Source organism: Sminthopsis crassicaudata, chromosome 2 (assembly GCF_048593235.1).
Source record: "Sminthopsis crassicaudata isolate SCR6 chromosome 2, ASM4859323v1, whole genome shotgun sequence".
NCBI classification, from domain to species: Eukaryota; Metazoa; Chordata; class Mammalia; order Dasyuromorphia; family Dasyuridae; genus Sminthopsis; species Sminthopsis crassicaudata.
Window position 1 is genome coordinate 209394218 of NC_133618.1, and position 19188 is coordinate 209413405.

Genomic DNA, 19188 nt, shown 5'->3' on the forward strand with positions numbered 1-19188 from the left:
GTTTCTATTGTATTTAATTTTACAAAACAATTTTTAGTTATGTATTCTGTACTTGCAAGTTTAGACATTTACGGAACTAAAAAAATGTCATCTAGTTCAGGTTTAATTTTGGTTGTTTGGAAGCAGTCATTATATATATATATATGTATATATATATATATATATATATATATAAAAATATATATATTTATGCAGAGTCATTTGATATTTACTGTTACAAAACTATGTTCCTGTTACTGAACAAGGTACAAGTATTAGAAATTATTCTTTTTAAATAATATTTTATTTTTCCAAATATGTAAAGATAATATTCAACATTCATTTTTGTACATTTGTGTTCTAAATTTTTCTCCTTCCTTCCATTATTTCACCCTTCCCCAAGACAGTAGGCAATCTAATATAGGTTAAATACGAGCAGTTCTTTTAAACATATTATCATATTTTTCATTTTGTGCAAGAAGACCTGGATCAAAAGAGAAAATACCACGAGAAAGAAAAATAAATTAAAATGGCGAAAATTCCATGTTTCAATTCACATTCAGTCTCCATGGTTCTTCCTCTGTCTTGCAGTTGGCATTTTCCTTCTCATGTTTGTTGAAATTGCCAAGAATTCCTTACTGCATTGTTGAGAAGAGCCAAGTCCATTACAATTGTTCATCACATAATCTTGTAATTATATACAATATTGTCTTGGTGCTCTGCTCACTTTATTCAGTCTCAGTTTATGTAGGTCTTTCTAGATTTTTCTGAAATAGATCTGTTCATAATTTCTTACAGGAAAATAATATTTCAGTACATTCATATGCTATAATTTATTCAGCCATTCCTCAACTGATGGGGGTCCACTCAATTTTCTATTCCTTGCCATTGCAAAAAGAGCTGCTCAAACAGTTTTGCACATGTGGTTCCTTTTCTTTCTTTGAGATACAGACCCATGAGTAGACTGCTGGATCAAAAGCATGCTAATGTAGTTGTACCAAAATAACAGAAAGGGAAGTCCCACTTAAAATAGCTTCATATAGACATATAATAGCAGCCAATATAATAAAAAAAAAAAAGATATGACCTAAATTAATTTATAGATTTAATGGAATGCCAGAGTACTTGTGTTATACATTTAGGTATAAGCAAAAATAACAAGATTCATTTGAAGGAAGAAAATAAATAAAAAACCTTATAATTTCCAAGGAAATTATGAAAATATTAAGGCTGGAGAAGTAATAGCAATTATATACTCAAAATTTTACCATGGAGCATTAAGCACAAAAATCATTTAGAAGTGATAAAAATCTGGGAATACTAGGAGAGAGAAAGGGAGAGAGGGGTGTGTGTGTGTTTGTGTGTGTGTGTGTGTGTGTATGTGTGTGTGTGTAAAAGACAAAATCTGCCTGGCAAAACCAGGACCTGTATGTCGTATGATAACAGAAGGAAAGTACATTTCCTTTTCTCTGGGATTAGCTTTTGTCTGTTTTTGAAGCGATTGTATATATTGTTCTGTTTCATCCTGTTTTATTCTGCTTTTTCCAGTTGTCATAGTAAAGCAAATGTTCCATTAAATTCACATCTATCAATGTTAGGCCATTTTAGGATGATTGAACAGCCATTTGTTTTCACTTTTTCTTGAGTATAAGAGTCCTGTTTTGAATATGTATTTATACTGTGTGCCTTTGTTTCAGCATTTTATTTCCTTGAAGTATTTATACCAGAATGGGGAAATGGGTATACCAAAATTTAAATGAAAGAATTCCAGCTTTTCAATAGTATTGTCTTCATTGATTTTTTATTTCTTTTAGGCATGGCAGGAGGAAAATACCGTTCTTTTTTAATCCATGTCAAAGCAGTGAATGACAGAGGAACAGAAGAGATTTGCAATGGTAGCATACGTCCTGTGGTAAGAATCCCGTCTCTGAAACCTCAGAGTAACAAGGGGCATTCACTTGCTTCACTACTGGCAAAAGTTGCTGCAGGCAAGGTAAAAAATCTTGTAATTTTGAATGCTAGCTTAGATGGGTTAAACTTGAATGAAAAATAGAATAGGAAGAAGAACTTTTGTTTTGAGAGTTAGGATACTTGATTTTGAAGCTTTTTCCTTTGAGTTTGGGAATGTCATATACCATCTTCTGTTATTTTCTCAAATAGAAAATATCATTGGTATCAATCATGTAACAATATGTTGCAATGTATGAAGCTTTGTTAAAGCTCCTTAGGAGAAAAATACACCAAGAATTTGGAATTAGGATCTGTTACATTGCATTTATTCTTTTTAGGGCTTCATTTAAATTTTTTTTTTTTTTTTTTTTTTTTTAGCAATAGAAGTTTAAATTATAGACAGTGTTCCTAAATTGCTTCATAATAAATGAATGCTTCATTCTAAATGTGAATAAAATGACTTTATATGTAGAATATTTTATGGATACTTATCTATTTGTCCATCTCTCTTCACTTAACAGTATTTGTAGAGAGATCATGTTATTCCATTCCAATTATGCTCTTGATAAACATATTCAGCATAATAATTATCTTAGTTCCTTGTGAATTATCATTAAAAATATTGTCAGTGTTCATGTAATTGGTTCATTTCTGCCATGTGTTATATGTTAACAGTCCTTTTTTTTTAGCTTCTATAAATGGGAATCATGCTCTGTTCTTTCCATAAGATTATAATATAGATGATAATACTTTGAAATTATGAAAGTAATTTTCCCAAATCCAGTGTCTAATTGGGTCATTCCTCAATTAAGTCTGACTACCTGTTACCTCTGAAAGCACATATAATGTCTTTGGCATTGCAATCCAACCTTTTCTTCCCTTCTGCCCTGTCCCTCAAAATTCTGCCCTGCCCTCTGCTGATTTCCACAAATACTATTCCATCTTTGGCTATCTTGAATTTATTTGTACTGTGTTTCTCCTATATTTGGAATATGTTCTATTTCCCCAGCCATGTCTTAGATTCCTTGGTCTTTCAAAAGATTTAATTGCTGCCTTTTAAATAATGCCTTTCCTAATTTAATCTTCCTGCTGGTATGTTCTGTTCCCAACCTATCTTGTGTGATGTCTGGGCTAGCTAGCTCTCTGGAGGTCCTCTGAATGGGCCTTGGTTTCAGTAGAATAATCACAACAAAAATATTCAGGAATAAAGTCCAAAGTTTTTATTATCTCCTTCACAGTCAGTCTCCTTCGCCTAGGGCTGAGCTAGCTTTCTAGGGGGCCTTAAGATGAGCCTTGGTCTTAGTAGAGAAGTGAAAGGAGACAGGATAGATATCAGTAGGATCTTTATCTTCAAGTCTATCCTCCAGTCTCTAGTCCTTTGTCTTCTCTATCTTCCTTCCCAGATCTCTTAGCTCTTATATACTATTATTATAAGTACATCATCATAGATGTCAGTCTTGTAGAATAGGTGTTAACTTGTAGAACTATACTAAGTTCTAGGTACATGTAAACTAGAGAATCATTATCTCAATTTCACTGAATTGACACCTTGTTGTAAGAATACTTGTTTCAAGTACACTTGGCCCTCCTTAATCCTGTATACATTGTGTGTGTTTGAATGTATGTTTGTTTTGTTATCTCCCCTGTTGAAAAACAAGCTTGTTTTAATTTTTATTTCTCTGCTCTACTTAGTAGAATGACTGTTACATGTTTAGTAACTGCTTATTGTGATTGATTCATTTGCTCTAAGAGCATTTTATATTTTATCTTAGGCATTTATTGTGATAGTTATCCTTTGAATACATATCACTTATATCATTGAAGTCAGAATAAGCAATTAGAATGATTATAGATTTAAAAAATTTTTTAATGTAAACCCATTGAACCTTTTCCCCACCATGTATTTTGATAGTAGTTATTTTTCATGTATTTTTGAAAATTTTTTTCTATGTGATTAGGAAAAGTCATCTACCACAAAGAGTGAAACTGGTGGTTCCTCAAGAAAATCTGAAAATCTCCGGGGCTGTGATTTGTTGCAAGAGGTTTCAGTCACTATTCGTAGATTTAAGAAAACTTCAATTTCTAAAGAAAGGTAAATGTAATTTATATTAGGGGAAAAAACTAGACTAATAAACCTCCTATTTCCAGTTTTAGCATTACTAGTAATTAGTTATGTGACTCTGAGCTTGTACTCTAATTTCTTTGGGACTCATTTATAAAAGGAAATTGAGTGGATTGAACTTTTGTTTCCTTCTTGTGCCCAAATTCCTCTTATTCTAGTATTATTAGCTTGAAGAATTTAGTTTAAAATCCATTTTAATGATTCTTTTAGTTTGTCTTTTAAATAATAATTTGGGTCCTTTCTAAGGATTACTTAATTAGTGTCTATAAAAATAGTTAATCTATATTTATTATATCATATGTCTTATTTAAGATGAGCTGTGGCTTAGTGGAAAATAACGCACCAATGTGTTTGAAATTTAGACCTGACCCTTAGTTATGGCTAAGTTTTTTAGGCTTTCAGTAGAGGATATTATTATATTCTCCCTGTTATGTTCATAATATTTGTAATTTTAGAAGTAATTTCATTTTGAAATGTTATTTTTGTTATTAATGCATTAATCATTTCTATAGGGTACAACGATGTGCCATGTTACAGTTTTCAGAGTTTCATGAGAAGCTCCTTAACACACTCTGCAGAAAATCAGATGATGGTTTAACTACAGAACATGCACAAAGCCTTGTGTTAGATACCTTGTGCTGGTTGGCTGGAGTCCATTCAAATGGACCTGGAAGGTAGTAAAATTTCATTAATTGCCTGATTCTTTTCTTACTAAAATTGAAAACTGTCTGATAAACTTTTAAGAGTCTTAACTTTCTGCTGTTATTTTACAGCTCAAAAGAAGGAAATGAGAGCTTGCTTTCCAAGACACGTAAATGTCTTTCTGACATAATACGTGTTTGCTTCTTTGAGGCAGGACGAAGCATAGCCCATAAGTGTGCCCGATTCTTAGCATTATGCATAAGGTTGGTGATTCTTTTTAAATTATAAGTTCATATTATATATTCAGGAACACATAGTTTTGACATGTTGTTTTATTTACAGTTTAATGTTGTTAAAGAGCAGTATGAAAAAATTTTAAATTTTATATCACTGAATAATAGACATTGATGGAATGAACCTTAAAAGTGCATCTGTACTTTCAGACAAGAACCATCTAAAGCATCTTGTCAAATGTTTCATTTTATTTTTAAAGGCCTGCACGGAAGGAGGTTCTACTCACTCTGGGTGATTCTCTTTTTTTGTAAAAACTCACTTTCAGAAGTTCCTTTATTTATTCCTTTGTCCATTATCAGCATTAGATTTTATTTATTTATTCATTTATTTATTTATTTATTTATTACACTTTTATTCTCTTCTCTGTGGCTATAGAAAACAATTGCTCACCATGCTGTTGCACATGCATAATCATATTTCTAGGACCATCCCTCACCATTATATTCTACAGGCTAAATAACCACAATTCCTTTAACCTTTCCTCATAGGTCCTGTTTTCCAATCCTTTAACCATCTTCGTGGCTTTCCTCTGAACCCTCTCCAAGTTTTTCCACGTCTGTCTTAAGTTGTGGAACCCAGAACTGTATAAATTTTGCCATGTACAGTGCCTTCAGTTGTGTAGTGCGTATGATCATTATTGGAGGGGTAGGTGGGGGAATTTGAACCATAGATTCACTTAGGTTGGGGTACAGAGTGTGTTTTCCCTTTATTCATATTTACCTTTACTTTTCTATTTGTTTCCAAGTACTCTTCTGACGTTATATAATCTTGTCCCATGTTTCAACAAGTCAGCTGTTTTCTGTCAAATCATGAGATGAGGTCATCATCGTAACATTAAGTAGTACTTGACCCATGACTCTTCTTTGAAGATAATGCTTTGTTATATTTCATAGTGTTTGAATTGTACCACTTGTAGATATTTTTTTGATTATGGTCCTGTAATGAAACATAGCTATTATATGTCATATTAATTGGCATAACTCTGAGAAACATAATCAGAAATCTAGCCAAAGTTGAGATGAAAGGCATTTTTTTCTTTTCTCTCTAATCTTCCTACATATTCATTCTCATATATAAAAATTATAATAAATTTGTGGCTGTTTTGTGGGGTTACTTCTGGTGTTTGGAATTTGATTCTTTGATTTTTTTTTTTCTGATCTTTGTGGTTTCCTTTTAAGGCCAGTTTGAAAGTATTTGTGAGTAAAACTGTTAATTTTATGTGAATGTGGATTAACCTATAAGGTTAATTGGCCAGTGAGGATTTTAAGCTCTTAGAGAAAAGTAGTTTATATTAAAACATGATACTTCATCTTTTATTTTCAGATAATCTTACTGGTTCTGTCCATTATGAAGTGACTCTGTAAAGCTGGAAAAAATGACTGAAATTTCTAGGATAGGCCTCCTTAAGTGTCTTATGCTATCTCCTATGTGGTACAGAATTTTTTTAGAGGCTCTTCATTTGGAGAAAATATTGTAGGCAATTTTCCTTTCAACCCCTATTTACTTATTTGGTTAGGTGAGATAAGGGGCTTTTAAAGGCGAATAAAAGAGTGGTGACATCTTTTCTTTTTAGTATCTCTTTAGATCAGAGTCGGTTGAAAAAGAATTAAGACATTAGAAATAATATTTAGAATGCTAGTTATCTTGACATGTACTACCATTGAACATAGCCTTAGAACTTGAGAATCTTTGAGACTTCCTAACTAAAAACATTTTGGAGTCAGTGTTGACATCATAGGATCATAGATTTAGAACTGGCTGAAAATATTCTTGGTTTCAGTTTTCTTAAAGAGATTGGATTAGAGAATCTCTTTAAAATCCCCTTCCTGAGTTCTGAATCCTATATTCTGTGATCGCAAAGTATTAATTATAGGTATGTTTTTATTTTTATTTTGATAGCAATGGCAAATGTGACCCAAGTCAACCAGGATTTGGATCTGTTCTGTTGAAGGCTTTACTTGACAATATGCCACTTTTACCTGCAGCTGCTACTGGTGGTATGTAAAAATAAATAAATAAAAAATTTCCAAATATAGTTTTCTCCCCTCATTGTTCCTTTTTTGCCTTTCTTTTCTCTATATTTTATAGACTTTTTTGTCCTCTTCCTTCTCTTCATTTTCCTCCTCTTCCTCCTCCTTTTTTATTTACTATCTTAGTGATTATTAATTCCTTAAGAGTTGAAATGAAAAATATAATTGTCTAGTTCACTGTTTTCTAGTGCTTCTCTTAGTATTTAGAATTGATAATTTGGTGTTTTGGGTACAGATTATTACCCATCCTATCCTTATTTTCTTTAGTGCTTATTTTGTAAGAAGTAATCAGGATTCCCAAAATAGTCTTTTAGGCCTTTTTCTTCTGATGGAGAGGTCTTGCCACTTTTAAATTTCTTCTCTTTAGATATGACTGACTGTTTTCTTTTCCTGTTTTCTATATTTTCATCTTTCATTCCATTTTTGATTATTGATGTTTGTAATATGCTTTTATACCTGGTACATTCTTTCTTATTCTTTGCCTTGCTTAACTTTTTGATAATTCAGTGATCGTGATAGCCAATTCAGTTCTATGATCATTTGAATGCCTGCTTCATATAAGACATTGTGCTGACATTGCAGATATAATAACAAAACCAAAAAAATTCCTTTTATCCAAGTACTTAATAGTCTACTATTGGATGTGGGTATATTTTGTTTTTGTCTAAATATGTTTTAAAAGTTGTTTTTTAATTAGGGAGTAGCTGAGTCATTTTCAGCACACAATACTTTTATGTACCTAATCAAGCTTATTCTTCTTCTTCACCTTTTTAAGATATTTATGTGGATGTGCTTATTATCCATCCAATATAATAATCTGTACAGTGTGTATTTTTTGTCCTCTTATTGTTATCTGAATCTTAACTAAATTAAACTTCGAATGACCAGGGTTCTCATTCTTCAGTGTTCCCATATAAAATCGACTGTAAACATGAATATCTGGACAATCTCAACATATATAGAATCCCTCTTCAGTTTAAACTATTCATAGCACATCTTCCATGATTATGATCACAGACTTTGAGCTTTTTAAAAATTTTATTGATAATTGATCATCAGTGGGATTATTTGCTGGCAATATGCGTTTTTATTAAGTTTTTGGTAGGTATTATCTTCTTGAACCTCTGTGTTTGAAATAAGTGCTTTAGCTACAAATATATTCCTAATGGCCCAATTTCCTTTATTCATCTGGGATGCTGCAGTGGGAGAATAATCCACATGACAAGAAGCTTCCTGTTGCTATTGGATACACAAGGAAGTCAATTCTGCCAATGCCATTATTTTTCTTGCTGTGGAAAACCTGTGAGCTATCTTTAATGTTTTTCTGCAACTTCATGTTTCCTGATTTTCTCGACAGTGAGACAGTTCAAAGGGATATAGTTTGAATTCTTCCAGCACACATTGGAGATAAATTTCACTTTTAGAGTTAGTACCAAGAATTAGTTTAAAAACAATCCAGAAGCTTTTTAAATCCTAGGATCTTCTGTCCTATTCTCTATTACTCTGTTAATGTATCTTCAGAAAAAGAAGAGGTCTGCAAGGGAATATGGGACATTCTATGAACTTGTCTGTTTTCTTGGGCAACTTAAGCAAAGCCTTTAATTATCCATTAATGAGAACCTTCTCTGTACTTAACTCAGCTGATGCTCATATCTCATCTAAAGCCTTCCTACCTTGTGTAGGACCTGTAAGGGCTTATGTATCTCCAGCATAGTTTTCAAGGGCTTCCAATCTCTTGATGTGTGAGCCATTGCATATTAGAACTCAGTGGTATCTTTCATTCATTGTCACCTCAGATATAAGTTTTGCTAATGGTTTCAAATATATGTGTGTGTGTATAAAATTTTAAAGTGGTAGCATTGGCTGCATTCCTTTTGTCTCTGGATGTTAGTGTTGTTGGGCTGTTTTTTTTTTTTTTTTCCTTTTTTTTTCTTTTCCAGTACTATTTTGTATTCAATAATTTTGCCTTTTATCCATGTATGAAGATTAATTTAATATAGTTCAGTTTCTTTAAGGGCTTTAAATTTAGTTCATTTCTTTTCATATAAGTAGCCTAAAGATCTTTGTTGATGGTTGGGCTTAATCCATAGAAAGTCTGTCTTTCCCACAAAATTGTGTAATCCTCTGTTTTTCTTTGCTTTTAGGATCTGTATACTGGTATTTTGTCTTACTGAATTACGTTAAAGATGAGGATTTGGCTGGCTGCAGTACTGCTTGTGCATCTTTGCTTACTGCTGTGTCGAAGCAATTACAGGAAAGGTTAACACCAATGGAAGCTTTACTTCAAACCAGGTACTTTTAAATAAGCAATTTGGTTCCTTTTATGTTTAATGTGAAAATCTCCCTAATTTTTTAGTAAATGTCGATGTTTGGTCTCAGACACTTACTAGCTGTGTGACTCTGAGCAAGTTACTTCATCTGACTGTGTCTTATTTCCTCATTTATAAAGTGATCTGGTAATGGAAATGGCAAAACTTTTCGGTATTTTGGCCAAGGAAACCCCAAATGAGTTATATAGAACTGAAAATGACTGAACCATTAAGTCCCAGAGCATTCCTGGAGTTCCTGCCAAATGAAATGAGTCCTCTAAGTGCACATAACCTGTAAAGGTCAGGAATAAATCTGGAATATAGGTCTTCTTGACACAGAGACCAGATCTTTATTAACTATACTGAACTTCTCATTGTTGCTCTTTGTCTTTGCACTTTGCTTTAGGAACAGGAAAGTAGAAGAGAAATTATTAGATGATTTAATTCTGATGTAGTAGGCCAGAGAAGAAAGAAACCTTAGGAACATATAATGTAGTTTCAGTAGAAGGAGATATGAAAAGTCCCAGCTTCCCTGGCTGGCAAAAGAAAAGGAATAGTAGAAAGGAAAGGGATCTGTATGTGTAAGAATGTGGCAGCTCACTTTGTAGTGGCCAGAAACTGGAAACTAAGTGGATGACCATCAATTGGAGAATGGCTAAATAAATTGTATATGAATATTATGGAATATTATTGTTCTGGAAGAAATGACCAGCAGGAAGATTTCCGAGAGGCCTGGAGAGACTTACATGAACTGATGATGAGTGAAATGAGAAGGACCAAGAGATCATTATATACTTGAACAACAATACTATGTGATGATCAATTCTGATGGATGTGGCCATCTTCAACAATGAGATTAACCAATTCAATTCCAATAGAGCAGTAATGAACTGAACCAGCTATACTCAGCGAAAGAACTCTGGGAGATGACTATGAACCACTACATAGAATTTCCAATCCTTCTAATTTTGTCTGCCTGCATTTTTGATTTCCTTCACAGGCTAATTGTACACTGTTTCAACGTCCGATTCTTTTTGTACAGCAAAACAACTGTTTGGACATGTATACATATATTGTATTTAATTTATACTTTAACGTATTTAACATGTATTAGTCAACCTGCCATCTTGTTGGGGGGAAGGAGGGGAAAAATTGGAACAAAAGGTTTGGCAATTGTCAATGCTGTAAAATTACCCATGCATATATCTGGTAAATAAAAACTATAATTAATAAAAAAAAAATTTTTTTAAATTAAAAAAAAAAAAGAAGCAAGAAAAGAACAGGAATAGCATGAACAAGGGGTCTGAGCAAAGGCTAGGAATATTTTATTAGTTTTATTTGCATAAGGCAGCCTCTTCTCTCCATTAAAAAAAAAAGTGCTGTTTAATTATCGAATAAAACAAGAATTTTCATATCATAGTACAATAAAGATGATTGTACACAAAAGTGCATATCTCCTATGTACAACTTGCTATTCCATTCAATATGTACAAGATTATCAGCTCTCTGTTTCTTTCCCACCTCCCCTTTTGCCTCTCCCTTCATTTTTCATTCATTCAAATGATAGAATCAGTATCTATTATGTCTATTAGTATTTATATCTAATATTACTACTACTAAGTCAGCATCTAATATGTATGAGTAAATGCTGTAGATCTTGTGGAATATTGGAAAGTGACATTACATATTTATAATTCCTATTTTATACTCTAATTAGGGAAATCATATAAACAAATAGCAAAAGATTAAAATTGTTTTGACTGAAGTATGAATGAATTTCACTTATGGACATCTTTTTATTCATTTAAAATAGATTGGTGTTCATTTCTTCTTTTTCAGATATGGCTTATATAGCTCACCTTTTGATCCAGTTCTCTTTGATTTGGAGATGAGTGGTTCCTCTTGTAAAAATGTGTACAATAGCAGTATTGGTGTACAATCAGATGAAATTGATCTCTCGGATGTTCTTTCAGGTATAATCATTTAAAACCCTTTAACATTGATAGAACTGACTTTGAATTTTCCTAATCATAAAGCTAATTATAGTTTAAATTGATAAGATAAAATGTCAGTCTTAAACCTTTCTTTTTTTCCCATTCATCATCCCATTTCCTACTCTCCTCCACTTTTTCTTAAGGAGAAATTGTTCTTCAGAGTGTTGTCAGCTACCGTGGACATAGTCAACACTGTTGTTTGAAGCCAGATGCTCTGATTTTAAATCCTTCATTTTTCAATTAATATATCTGAATTGAAGACGAAGAACCAAAAATTATCCTATAAGGAATATGAAAGGAGAGACCTTTTTTATTACATAATCTGAAATAGTGAATTATTGAAGAAAACATGTTTGGGAGGGAAGTGACATTTCACTTCAAATTGTGCTTTGAAGGTAGTTTGGGATTCTGCAGAGATTTTTTTTTTTTTTAAATATCCCTGTTCAATTTTATCCTGAAAAACTAGTTGATGATTTTTATAGTAAAAGAGTTTTAAGAAGAGACAAAATTCAAACAGAATTTTTGCGAACATGCTGTGGAATTCTTTAAATGCCAGCCTCAGGGTTTTGCATTTTGGCTAAATGAAAAATAGGGAATTGCTAATTGAGTGGAGGAATTAACTGATCAGATTGATAAGACTTTAAAATCTTGTGCTGTAGCACCAGGTAAGGGAGAAAAATCAGTCAAGTTTGGCTTACCTTGTTGACATCTAATATATAGATATTTATATTAATATATAGAATATATATATATTTTAAAATATAGAATAAGGTTCTAGAGCATTTTTGTGATTTATAATGTTATAGGATATATCTTGGAACCATATTTTGATGGTTTAGGTGATTTTTAAACGAAAGTGGGATTGAGTTAGGTCAACAGGAGGAAGTAAAAGCAATCCACTATTGTGTTTTATTTCCAATATTGTAGTCTGTCATTCCAAATTCAATAGTCAATCATTTTCTTCCAGTAGCGGCTTCCTTTTTAATAGTTTTGCTAATGGCACTAGATTCTCCCAGTTATAACCAAGGCTTAGAACTTAAGTGCTTTTTATTGGGTTTTTTTAACTTTTTCATTACATATCCAGTTATTCCCTCATTCATGTTGATTGTTTCTTTACAAAGTTGAATTTGTCCTCTTCTCTAAAGTTTTATCTCCAGTTGAGCCTAGTACAGTTATTTTTTTGCATACCAATGGTATTAAATAAAAGTTTGTTTTGAGTACACACTACAATTACCTTCAAACTGTTACTTTTGTTTTATGATGAATTCATTGTGTATATATCCTTATCAATTACGCTGAAACATTATTTTGACATCTCATGTTCAAAAAGTAAACTGACTTTATTGCACATAAAATGGAGATTTTCTTAGTGTTATTTTAAAGGCCCATTTCATTCATTTTGGACCTTTTTCCTTGTTTTATTTATTTCCTTATTTATAATACATTGCTAATAATTCATTCTTCACAAGCCACAATAATAACAGCCACCACCCCTCATTTATGTCCTAAACTTAAAACTAGTGAAATCGTACTCATTAAGATAATGATCACTTGTATGGAAATAACATCTCTTTCAGTTAAAAAAGAAATTATCTCTTTGCCCTCTGATTTTATAGTATTTGTAACAGCCACATAATACATTATGTAGCACTTAAATTTGTGTCTTTTTTTTTTTTTTTTTTTTTTTTAATTAAAGCAATTCTCACTCTCATTTAATAAGATCCAGTAAGGAGCTATTTAATCAATGTTGGTCCATTCCATAACAAATATATCCATAGAAGAAGACAAAGGATGATTTATTTTTAAGTTGTGATGTATAGCAAAATCTTTAGGGCAGAGATTTTTAACAAGGAAAAAAATAATGCTCTTAATTTCATCACCTGAAACAGCAATAGGAGGAAGTAGTAGCAATTCAATATGTTTTTTATTTCAAAGGTTGTGGTTTGATGTTATTCTAAATTCAACCTTAAGTCATCATTTTTCTTCAATATTTTTTGATGTTGTAATAATAACTTGTGCTTTTTTTTATCATTTAAATTTTTCATTATATATAATGGAACTTCTCTTGTAGGGAATGGCAAGGTTAGTAGCTGCACAGCTGCTGAGGGTAGTTTCACTTCTCTGACTGGACTCCTCGAAGTTGAACCTCTGCACTTTTCTTGTGTTTCAACTAGTGATGGAACAAGGATAGAAAGGGATGATGCAAGTACGTTTACTGGTATATACACTCTTTATTATTTCATATATACAGTTATATAGTTCAAATAGAGAAATAAATTGTTTTTCATGCCTTTTTGTAGGGTAGCAAATTATGTATATTTAAATATATATTTAATTTATTTTACTGTGTTTTATGTGTGATTTTTAAAAAAGCATTTTTTGGTGAAAAGAATTTTTTAAAGGTAATGTGAAACTTTTTTTTAGTTACTTTTTTTTTTTTTTAAAGGGAATTATTATACTTTGAAATTTTGTAATTATATGTTAACCCTATTCCCCTTTATAGTTTGTATTTCTTTCTGGAAATATTATCTACTTTCACATGAATAGCTTCATGTGGGTACAAATATGGATACATTGAAGTTATTGTTGAGGTCTATTCCTGTAGGCTAATGCTGTAAGCACGGCAGGCTAGCGGAATGCAGTTCTTAATACCCAGTTGTTTTAGTTTGGGTTGCGAGTCTTGAGTAAAGGAAGTAAAACATTCAAATTATTTTTTTTTCTCCTGTTATTTTTGTGATCAGAAAAGGAAATACAAGTAGTTTATTTTGGTAAAATATCAATATTATATTACAACGATAGTTAAAATTTTCAGCAACAGTGTGTTGGTGACTGGAGAGATTAGAATTTTTATTTCCTCAATTTTTACATAACGAATAAATTGAAAGTGTTTCTAATCTTTTCCTTAAGAGTACTTGGATCCTTCAAAAACTCAAACTTGTAGGTTTTTCCATTCATTCATCCTCTCTTTCTCTCTATCCATTCATCCTTTCTCTCTCTCTCTCTCTCTCTCTCTCTCTCTCTCTCTCTCTCTCTCTCTCTCTCTCTCTCTCTCTCAATCTTGTACTCATATACTTTTATTGGTTTTTAATTTTTAATTTAGAATGAAAATGTACATTTTAAAAATTAATCATTATGACATATAAGTTACCTTATATATCATTAAAAGCCTTATGGATATGCATGTTTAGTATTATGAGTCTGGATACATAGCAATTTTTTTTTTTTCAGTTAATAATATTCAGATTTTTGTAAAATAAAAACTGTTACTATATGAACCTCGTCTTCATCCTTGTTTGTTTTTTTTTTTTTTTTTGTGTGTGTGTGTGTGTGTGTCTCTGTGTGTGTGTGTGTGTTGTTTTTTGTCTTATGCCAGTGAGTTCCTTCGGGGTTACCCCTGCAGTAGGCGGCCTCTCCTCGGGGACTGTTGGGGAAGCTTCGACCGCCCTGAGTTCAGCAGCCCAGGTAGCTTTGCAGTCTCTCTCTCATGCAATGGCTTCAGCTGAGCAACAGCTCCAGGTGCTGCAAGAGAAACAGCAGCAGCTTTTGAAGCTTCAGCAACAGGTTGGAGACTCTTTGGCTATTTATTTATGATGTCTCTAAACTTCAAAAGCTGAGAGAAAGTCCTCAAATAAAAATGGCCATTCTTCCTCATCAAAGGAAGTGAGGGAATTGACTTGAGCTAATTGTAGTGGTTGCTTAAGTAACTGACAATATGTGGTTTACAAATAACTTGGGTGATTAGTGTAAAATATGAGTTGTAGTCTCTGAAATCATTAAATCACTTATTTGATTTCTATTGAAGCATGTGTATGAGGAATATTAGTAATACTCCTCATGCACTCTGGAAAGGAATAACATAGCTACTTGAATTTAATGTAATTTAAATGGTGTTAAGATCCTAAATGAAAGACAAAATTATTTTTTCATTACACTTATAATTTAAAATTGTGTTTAATGGCATTTTGTATTATGTTTGCTTAAACATCAGTACAAATGGCAAAGGATGTTTTAGGTATTTTATTATTTAATACAAGATGTCCAAATTCAAAGTTGTATTGTTTTCAAAAATGAGTATATAGAAATGCCATTTCTGCTTCTGCTCATTTATTCTGAACAGAACTTCCCTCTTATTCCTGCTTTTACTTCTTTGCCTTCTCCCTAATTCTAAATCCTCCACTGTTTACAACTCTTTTTTTTTGAGAATACTACAAAATCATTTTAATGTTGAAATGTTTTAAATTATTTTATTTCCATCTTAAGTTAAAGATTGATTTTTTTTAAAGTGATGATTTTATATCAACAAATAATCTTATTAAAATGTCTAACATTTGCTTTATTGCGAACTTCATTTATGAGCAATTTGTATATAGTAAGATTGGTGGCATACTGATTGAAATGTGTAATAATGCATTTTTTTATTTTTAGTGCATACTCAAGCAAGTTTAATTAGCATTTTTTCTTCTACTTATTCTTTTTTCAGAAAGCTAAGTTGGAAGCCAAATTGCACCAGACTACAGCAGCAGCTGCTGCAGCAGCTTCAGCAGTGGGTCCTGTTCACAACTCTGTGCCTTCTAATCCAGTGGCAGCACCAGGATTCTTCATTCATCCATCTGATGTTATTCCACCTACTCCAAAAACAACACCACTCTTCATGACTCCACCACTAACTCCACCAAATGAAGTGGTGTCTGTTGTGATCAATGCAGAACTTGCACAACTCTTTCCAGGCTCAGTTATTGATCCTCCTACAGTCAATCTTTCTGCTCATAATAAAAGTGCAAACAAATCTAGAACGGTAATTTATTATAGTTTTAAAAAAGTAAAGATTTTGATTTTCTAAGTATAATTTTTAATAGAAAACAATTTGATTCAAATTCTGTAAGTAGATAGAAGCATGTATGAGGTATATTATAGTAAGTTGTGATATACATTATCTGTAGCCTGTCATTTTATTTTTAATGTTACTTTTTTTTTTTTTTTAACAGATTAGGTTAATCTTGAACATGGTTTCTCTTTTTTTCACTGTTAGACTCCTATTGGAACTGGCCTTGCTCTAGCAATTTCTCATGCTTCACATTTCCTACAACCTCCACCTCACCAGTCTATTATTATAGAACGAATGCATTCAGGTAAAATACATCTTTAAAGCATTAAGCATTTCTCTTTTGTTCAGTGTTTTTATATTAATAAATCAGACAGGGAATTTTTATAATAGGTTAATTTCCTCTTGTCTCTTTGTAAACAAATTTCATCTACTTTTGTGTAGCCAAAGTTTCCTAATATCAAGTAGGTTGGTTGGGTTTGGATTGTTTGTTAAAAATGAAGGAAGAGTGACATGGAGCAGGAGCAAACCACCTTCGGAGAGACCTGACTTAATCTTTACATAAACTTTGTTCATGAATACAATTCTGGGAATAAAATTGAGAAAGGGAAACTTTGGTTTCAGTTAGTGGCTGAAATTCTGATAGAACTTTTTCTTTTTCTATGGAAGGAAGCCTACTCAAACCATTTTGAAACATTCATCATGAATCTACTGTATGCTAGACTTGTGAAGAGTGCTAAGCTCAGTGTTAAAACATTGGTACACTGTCAACCACTTCCTTGTAACAGAATAAAGAAGATAAATTGGAAACTAGAATGGACCTTCTAATTCCTCCCTTTCAGTTTTACAGATGAGGAAGCTGAGGGTCCAGAGAGGGAAAGGAACTGGCTCAGGGTCACACAAAGGTGAATTAGTAGAACTGGAATTAGAACATAAGGTCTAACACCAAATCCTATAATTTTTTTCACTATATTATGCTGTTGGTAATTGGGGCTTTCTTTACTCAGAGTTCTTATATCAGTGTTTGTTGGCTGATTCTGTGTATGTCTCTAGTTTAGAAAGATTTAATCAATTTCTCCCACTATATGTTGCTTATATATAAGTAGTATAGTAGTTGTTTGTCCTTTCTTCTTGAAGAGAACCATGATATCAGGGAGATGATGCCATGACATGCAAGTGAATTGGATTTAAGTAAGGGAGAGCTAGGCAAGGTCACCTGCCTCATTTTCCTGGCCAGAACCATCTAGGTCCAGTAGCCAGATAACAGATCAGACGGAAAGGAGATAGCCCTGGATGCAGTGAAGAGATGCATGGCTTTTTTAAGCTAAGTTCTTCAACAGGTTTGACTGAGGCCATACCCATTCAGTGATTGAGATTAAATAGCAATTGTGGCAAAGAATCTTAATTCTAGTACCTTCCATCAGATTGCTCTGCATATATATATGTTAGTCTGTTATCTTGCTCATTACAAGTTTTTTAAGAGCAGAGAACATCTTTTGACTTTATATATTGCTAGAATTTAACAAGTATCTAGCGTATAATGTTTCTAATTGATTGATTTCATTGCACTTCTATGATAAAAGTAGTAGGTATTTTTTTCATCTTACAGTAATTTTTTAAGCCTCTGTGTCTTCAGTGACCTCAAATGCTTTTTGAATTTGCTTTTGGTAGTTTTGTAGTTGCAGGAAAGAAGCAAATGTAATACCAAAAGAGAATATGATAAAGGAATCTCACATTTTCCAAATTTCTTTTTTGGAGGTAGCATTCAATGCTTTGCCTATTGCCTTTTTTTTTTTTTTTTTTTTTTTTTTTTTTTGTCTATGCCAAAGTACGTTCATTAAATAAATAGGATAAAAATGGCTATAAGTTTATAAGCTTGTTAAACAGAGAACTATATCGTGCATTTACACGTTAATAAAACTAATCTACCTGTAAGTATAGATAGTGTTGCCACATAAGTAGTACCCAAGAAAATTATAGCAAGCATATTTTTTCAATTTTGAATATGATGATTGAGAAAATGATTCACTTGTAGAAGAGCATATAATACAGATTAGTATATGATATTTATAATTGCGCCTAATTGCAGCACAAAATATTGTCATGCAACACATGTCATGTATTGCATTTACTCTAACATGGCAAAGTTAAAAAGTGAACAGAACTATGAAAGTATTTATCTGTTACAAATGTTAACTGTAATGTGTTATGTTTGTACTTATTAAATCCCTTGACTAGACTTTTAAGTTCCTTTAGGGTAAGGATTTGTCATTCTTGCTTTTGTGTACCTGCTTACTTGCATATGGTAGGCACCAAAGAAATGTTGGCTGAATTAAATTAGATTCAGCATTTTATTTGCTAAATGTGTGACATGATTTTGCTTTTGATTCTTAAGATAATTGGTTTGCATAAATTGCTTTCGTACAAAATAAGGATGATATTTTTACAGACCTATTGTGCAGTTAACAATGTATGGGAACTGTCTCCTCAGCAGTCATTTTACTCTAAGAAATTTTATATTATTTACCTTTTTCAGTTGGAAAACAAAAGTTTTTTTTATGAGTTTCAGAGAACAATTTATTGAAACTTTGCAAATTCACAAAATCTTTTCTATTTAATGTGTTGACAGTTTATTAAATTGTATTTTTTAAAAAATATTTTCTTCTTAAAATAATTTTCAAACCTTCTTTTAGTAGTTCTTTTGGTTGATCATTTGCCATGTGGTAATTTCACAAAACCCTGCTTTCTTTTTTATAGGAGCAAGAAGATTTGTGACCTTGGATTTTGGCAGACCTGTACTCTTGACAGATGTATTAATTCCTACTTGTGGAGACTTGGCCTCTTTATCAATTGACATCTGGACATTAGGAGAAGAGGTGGATGGAAGGAGATTGGTAGTTGCTACAGATATAAGCACTCATTCATTAATTCTTCATGACTTAATACCACCTCCTGTATGCAGGTTTATGAAGGTAAAAAAATATTTATATTTGAAGGAAATTTTAAAAGAAGGGAAAATAATTTGATTTTGTTTTATATTTTCTCA

General features: G+C 32.1%; 1 protein-coding gene across 10 annotated transcripts in view; it reads left to right on the plus strand.

The window, feature by feature from the left end:
- Positions 1–19188, plus strand: part of BIRC6 (baculoviral IAP repeat containing 6) — a 297131-nt gene that overhangs the window by 116545 nt on the left and 161398 nt on the right. For 6 of the 10 annotated variants that reach the window (XR_012486168.1, XM_074288148.1, XM_074288151.1 and 3 more), the window contains exons 16-27: positions 1794–1972; positions 3888–4021; positions 4564–4725; positions 4825–4956; positions 6887–6984; positions 9162–9309; positions 11166–11299; positions 13392–13538; positions 14694–14881; positions 15801–16115; positions 16350–16449; positions 18900–19114. Coding sequence is in view for 9 of the 10 variants with exons in the window: in XM_074288148.1 (XP_074144249.1) it covers positions 1794–1972; positions 3888–4021; positions 4564–4725; positions 4825–4956; positions 6887–6984; positions 9162–9309; positions 11166–11299; positions 13392–13538; positions 14694–14881; positions 15801–16115; positions 16350–16449; positions 18900–19114 (1952 nt within the window). In the remaining variant the exon portion in view is untranslated. The remainder of the gene's footprint in view (positions 1–1793; positions 1973–3887; positions 4022–4563; positions 4726–4824; positions 4957–6886; positions 6985–9161; positions 9310–11165; positions 11300–13391; positions 13539–14693; positions 14882–15800; positions 16116–16349; positions 16450–18899; positions 19115–19188) is intronic. The other 4 variants (XM_074288145.1, XM_074288147.1, XM_074288149.1 and 1 more) reach the window with 3 other exon arrangements.